This window comes from Phacochoerus africanus, chromosome 4, assembly GCF_016906955.1.
Source record: "Phacochoerus africanus isolate WHEZ1 chromosome 4, ROS_Pafr_v1, whole genome shotgun sequence".
Classification (NCBI taxonomy): domain Eukaryota; kingdom Metazoa; phylum Chordata; class Mammalia; order Artiodactyla; family Suidae; genus Phacochoerus; species Phacochoerus africanus.
Genome location: NC_062547.1, coordinates 55171777 through 55178087, shown reverse-complemented (window position 1 = coordinate 55178087; position 6311 = coordinate 55171777). Strand labels below are relative to the sequence as shown.

The 6311-nt window shown below is 33.1% G+C and overlaps 1 protein-coding gene across 1 annotated transcript; it reads right to left on the bottom strand.

Moving 5' to 3' along the window:
- Positions 1 to 2864: 2864 nt before the first annotated feature.
- Positions 2865 to 3749, bottom strand: LOC125124172 (olfactory receptor 2L3-like). The gene has a single exon (XM_047774320.1). The coding sequence runs from the start codon at positions 3747 to 3749 to the stop codon at positions 2865 to 2867; it is 885 nt and encodes a 294-aa protein (XP_047630276.1).
- Positions 3750 to 6311: the final 2562 nt, after the last annotated feature.

The window sequence follows — 6311 nt, the reverse complement described above, 5'->3', positions numbered from 1 at the left end:
TAATCAAATTCAAAATATTTTGCATAGCAAAGGGAACTATTAAAAAAAATAGATAGGCAACCCACAGAACTGGAGATCTTTGCCACTGATGCAAGAGAGCAGGGCCTAATCTCCAAAATATATAAAAAACTCATGCAACTCAACAGCCAAAAAAAACCCAAACCCAATTGAAAAATGGGTAAAAGATCTAAATAGATATTTCTCTGAAGAAGACATAAAGATGGCCTATAGGCATATAAATAATGCTCAATATCACTAATTATTAGTGAAATGCAAATCAAAACTACAATGAGGTCTCTCCTCATACCAATCAGAATGGTCATAATTAACAAGTCAACAAATAACAAATCCTGGAGAGGGTGTAGATAAAAAGGTACCCTCCTTCATTGTTGGTGGGAGTGTAAATTGGTACAGTATCATTGCCTATGAAAAAGAAGGAATTTTGTCTGGAAGGAGCGATGATGCATGGGGGAACTTTTCTTTCCAGAATACATTCTTTTCTCATGTATAAAACTATTAACAATGTCACCTGAGTTTCAGAACAGGAAATGTTAAGAGGCTTAGGCAGTGAGTTTTCCATAAATTATTACACAAGAAGAGTGCACAAAAGTTCATCATAATAGAATATATCAGGGCATTATTAGCACTCATCAAAGAGTACAAAATATATGATTTTAAAAACTGTTGAATCATTGCAAAGCTTATATCCACAGACTTAGAAATAGAAATAATATTTTTAAAGTATTTAAAGATCCAAAATTAATTGGAAAAATTTATAATCAAAAAGAATTATATTTTCATGTAATGTTTCAGAAAACAATTATGAACAAAAATATCCATTTTTCCTTGTAATTGGTGATAAAATGAAGAAAGAGCTATTTGAAACATCATTCTTATACAAAGTCCCCTATTTATTAGAAATTAGAAAAGAATCATTAAAATACCAATGAATTTAAATTCAGATTTAAAATTAAATTCAGATTTGCATAAAATCAATTTGTATTAATTGATGTGTTGCAGCTCATTCATAAGATAATTTTTAGAAAATAGTTCTCCTTGGCAATCATCAGTATATGTGTATTAGAATTTATATTTACTATAATTTATCAGAAATTTAACAATTGTTTTCCCAAAGTGTAAACACTTTTAATAGCTCTAGTGACATAAGCAGAAAGATTCTTTTAAACCTAAAAAAAATTAAAAATCATCAAAAGTTAATTGCAACCTAGCATTTTTCACCAGTGGCTGAATACACTTTCAATTATATGATAGAAAATAAAGTTTCTAAAACTATAAATTTTGATTACAAACATTTTAAAAAACATTTTAAAAACTTGTAATCAGGGTAACTACAAGTATTAATTTTTACATGTAATTTTTTTGGTCTTTTTGTCTTTTTAGGGCCAAACCTACAGCATATGGAGGTTCCCAGGATAGGGGTCTAATCAGAATTTTACTTCCCGGCCTATGCCACAGCCATAGCAATGCCAGATCAGAGCCATGTCTGTGACCTACAGCTCAGCTCACAACAACTCTTGATCCTTGACCTACTGAGCAGGGCCAGGGATTGAACCCACAACCTCGTGGTTCCTAGTCAGATTCATTTCCGCTGCACCATGATGGGAATTCCTATATGTAAAATTTTGACATAAAATACTATTTGTAAAATGTGTTGCTTTTCACAACTAATAAATTAATTTTGAAAAAAATAACTATCTTTGAGCAGCAAGAATGGCACCTTTTTCTGATTTTTGAGCAAGATGCCTCATGATTTCATTTGTGCTATTCCCTGCAATATCTGTAGAATATGAACCTTCCCTTCTCCACCACACTGAGAGGAAAAATGAATTTTTTCACTGATCAGTAATGGATAGCAATTTATCCAGGAAGTCTAGTTGAAATGAGGTATTTTTTTTGGGTATTGTGGTGGGACCTGCTTCAGAAAGTGACTAAGTCATAATCTGAGTGGATAAATTTGGTTTATAAAAGTCAAATATTCCAGCAGAACTATGAGATATAGTGAGTGAAGAATAAAATATTATCTGAGGGACATTATCTAATGCAAGGTTTGTATTGGCAATTTAGCATGTAAACTGAGTATATTATGAGTGTAGGAGGTGTTTGTATGAATGCCCTTGATGTTTCTGGTTTTGACGATTGAGACTAAACTTTGAGCCACTTGTTGTATAATTACCTTCACAATTTCCTTGATTTCTGTTGGCTTCTCTGAGTCTTTATTGTTGTTTCTCAGATATAGCTGATTTTAAAGCACTTCCCAAAGAGCACAACCCCAAAACTAATGTAAACATGTAAGTTTCTATTTAAATTGGTATAACAACTTAAGAATCTCTGAAGAAGTCTCAGCCAAACCTCTGACATCGTGTCCCTATATTGAAAGAACTAGTAAGTAGAGTTCTATGAGAAGAACAATAAGCCTTCTGACATTTGATTTGATCTACATATTCAGAAAAAAATATGTTTCAGACATATTGGAAAATATATTGAAAATAGTAAAACTGCTATGCTCAGCTATGTATATTTAGATTTTCCATTTTCATTACTACATTGCAAAGAACCTTTATTGTTGAAAACATATCAATAAAAAATGCACTTGAAATTGAAGGAAAAAAACTCCATGAAGAAAAAAGAATAAGGCTTGAAATTAAACATATATAACTTCTTGAGAAATAAGTGATTTTCTACTCCTCTAGATTAGTTCTAATCCTTTCCTTTAATGATAAAATAATATTTTAATGAATGTACATTAATGAATGAATTTACATCCAACTGCTGATACTCATGCAAAAACTTTGTCTACATTTTAACAGAGCGGATTCTCTCAATTACTCTTCTCAGAGCCCCAATCATCTCATGTTTCTAAGGCTATAGATAATAGGATTGAGCATTGGTGTCAGAAAAGTGTAGAACACAGCCAGAGTCTTGTCTTCTATTGGAGTATGGAGAAATCTTGGCTGTAAATAAGTGTAAACAAAGGGTGAATAGTACAAAGTTACCACAGTGAGGTGGGTGCTACAGGTTGAATAGGCCCTCTTCTTCCCATCCGCTGAGTGCATTTGATAGACAGCAAGGAGAACATGACCGTAGGAAAATGCAATACCAATGAAAGGTAGCAAAAGGAAGATGGTGGTGCTCACAAACACTGTGTACTCATAGATCCTGGTATTGATGCAGGCCATAGTTAACATGACTGTGACATCACAAAAGAAATGATTGATGGCCCTTGACTGACAGTAAGGGATATAGAGAATATATGTTGTGTGGGCACAGGAGTTGATAGAGCCCATTATCCAAGATCCCATTATCATCAATACACACACTCTCCTGCTGATTCTGATGGAATAGTGAAGAGGAAAGCAAATGGCCACATAACGATCATAAGCCATAGAGGCCAAGAGCAATCCTTCTGCACCTGCCAAAGTCAAGAAGAAGCTCTGAACTCCACACCCAAGGAGGGATATAGACTTGTCTCCAAAGAGAAAATTGTAGGCCATTTTGGGGACAATGGTAGAGATGTAGGTCAGGTCCATGAGAGAGAGCTGACTGAGTAGAAAATACATTGGTGTGTGGAGATGATTGTCCAAAAAGATGAGAAGAATCATGGAGAGGTTGCCAAATAGAGCCACTAGGAAAATTAGAACAATGAGAATAAAAAGAAAAAGGCCAATACTTGAAGGTGGGAACAACCCCAATAAAATGAAATCAGTTGATGTTTGATTATAATTTTCCATGGGGCATTCATACAAATTTTTTTCCTAAAGGCAGACACAAGAGTAAGTCAATCAGCTAAAAAAAAATAAGCTATTTTAAAATTATTATTTTAATCATATTGCTTAAAAAAAAATAAAGAACCAGACATCTATATTAGAAAAAATAACCCTTATTTTTGAGCTAGAGATTTATATTCTAAGATGCAAATATTTTTGGCCAGAGTTTTTTCTATTAAATATTTAACATTAAAAAAAAAAAACTATTGACATCATAAGGATAAGCAGTTAAACTGCACTATACAAAACATGTAAGATGGAAATCAGATATCAGATGTTCCTATTGTGGTCCATTGTGTTAAGAAATTGGCTAATATCCTTGAGGAGATGGGTTTGATGCCTGGCCTTGTTCGGTGGGTTAAGGATGTAGCATTGCTACAATCTTGTGGCTTAGGACACAGATGGTGGCTCAGATCCAGAATTGCTGTAGCTGTGACATAAGCCAGCAGCTGCTGCTCCAATTTGATCTCTAGCCCAGGATCTTCCATATGCTTCAGGTGTGACCTTAAAAAGAAAAATATATATCAGATATCATATTCAAAATATATTCATAGGAAATTTATGTAAATACATTCACGTTAGAATTGTATTATGAATAAATGTTTATGACTCTTAGGAAATGACTTAGTTTTATATATAAACCCCAATTATATTTTTTATTTTATAATGATTTTTATTTTTTGGTTTATTTTTGGTTTTATTTCTGTTGCTTTGGGAGAATGACCTGAGAAAACATTTGTTAGGGTTGATGTCAGAGAATGTTTTGCCTCTGTTCTCTTCTAGGAGTTTTAATGTGTCTTGTCTTCCATTTAAGTCTTTAAGCCTTTTTGAGTTTATTTCTGTGCATGGTTGAGGGTATGTTCCAGTTTCATTGATTTACATGAAGCTAGCAGTCCAGTTTCCCCAGTACCACTTGCTGAAAATACTATCTTTTTTTCCCATTTTATATTCTTTCCTCTTCTGTTGATGGTTAATTGACCAAAGGTATCTGGGTTTACTTCTGGGTTCTCCATTACGTTCCATTGGTCTGTATGACTGTTTTGGTACAAGTACCATACTGTCTTGATTACTGAAGCTTTGTAATAAACCTCAGTTCTTATCTTTGAACCACCAGCAGTCTATCAGCTCATGTTGAGATTCTATTTTCCTTTCTTGAGATTACTTTTCAAAAGTATGACATATTGAACTTCTTTGATGTCAGGTAGCATTATTTGGTTTATCTGTTGTGAAATGCAGACTTAATTGTTATTCCAGTAACATTTACAAAAAGTCATTTTCTTCTGACTCCTCAATGAGTTTCCAAATGTTGTACCTAAAATGTACCCTTTGCCTGAATATACATAAACCTCATTCCTTTTAGATTTGATAAATCTGTACATGTTCTGCCAAATAACATATTTTTATGTTTTTGCTTCTCTAATACTTATACAATAAATTTTGCTTCATAGCAATTTATCTACTAACCAACTGTACCTTTTTTGATATTTAAAACTTCACAATTACAGAATATTTTTAAAAAATAAGCATATATATATATATATATATATATAAAATCTCTCCATTTCAAACTTAGCTGTTATAATGATAAAAAGGTATGTTATAAATTAAAAGAGAGTGGGTGAACATAAGACACAATAAGAGAAAAAATATTTTAGAACTTTTTGAAAGAATAAATTTAGACAGAAGTAAAAATCAGTCACTTAAACAAAAAACAGAAAATGGAACATGAGTTTTCTTCACGTGGGTGGGAAGAGGACTTCTCCAGATACATTGTCAGTGAATGAACTCTTCAAAATAGGTTTTTTTTTTTTTTTTCCAGTTGTAAAGGTTATTCTAGAGCCAAATTACCAGACTTTTAAGGAAGTATGGAAGACTTTGTTTTTGTTTGGATTTTTTTAGGGTTGCATCCACAGCATATGGATGTTCCCAGGGTAGGGGTTGTATTGGAGCTGTAGCCACTTGGCTATGCCACAGTCACAGCAATGCCAGATCCAAGCCACATGTGTGACCTACACCACAGCTCATGGCAAGGTAGATCCTTAACCAGCTGAGCAAGGCCAGGGATCACACATGTGTCCTCACAGATGCTAGTCAGATTCATTTCCACTGAGCCATGATGGGAACTCCAAGTCTGGAAGCTTTTGACAAATTCTAACACCTATTTCTGAAAATAAAAAAAAAAAAACCTCCAAAAAGAGTATAAAGGGAACCCACCAGAACAAAAGTAAGGCCATATATGACAAGCCTACAGCTAATATAATTGTCAGTGGTGAAAAGCTAAAAGAATTTCCTCTAACATCAAAAAAAAGACAAGGATGTCCACCTTCAAATCTTTTATTCAACATAGTTCTGTATATACAAAAATAAACACAAATTAGATTAAAGACCTATGTATAATACCAGATAATATAAAACACTTAGAAGAAAACATAGGCAGAAAACTCTCTGACACAAAATGAAACAATAAATTTTTGAATCCATCTCCTAGAGTTTTAAAAATAAAAAAAATTTAATGGCACCTAATTA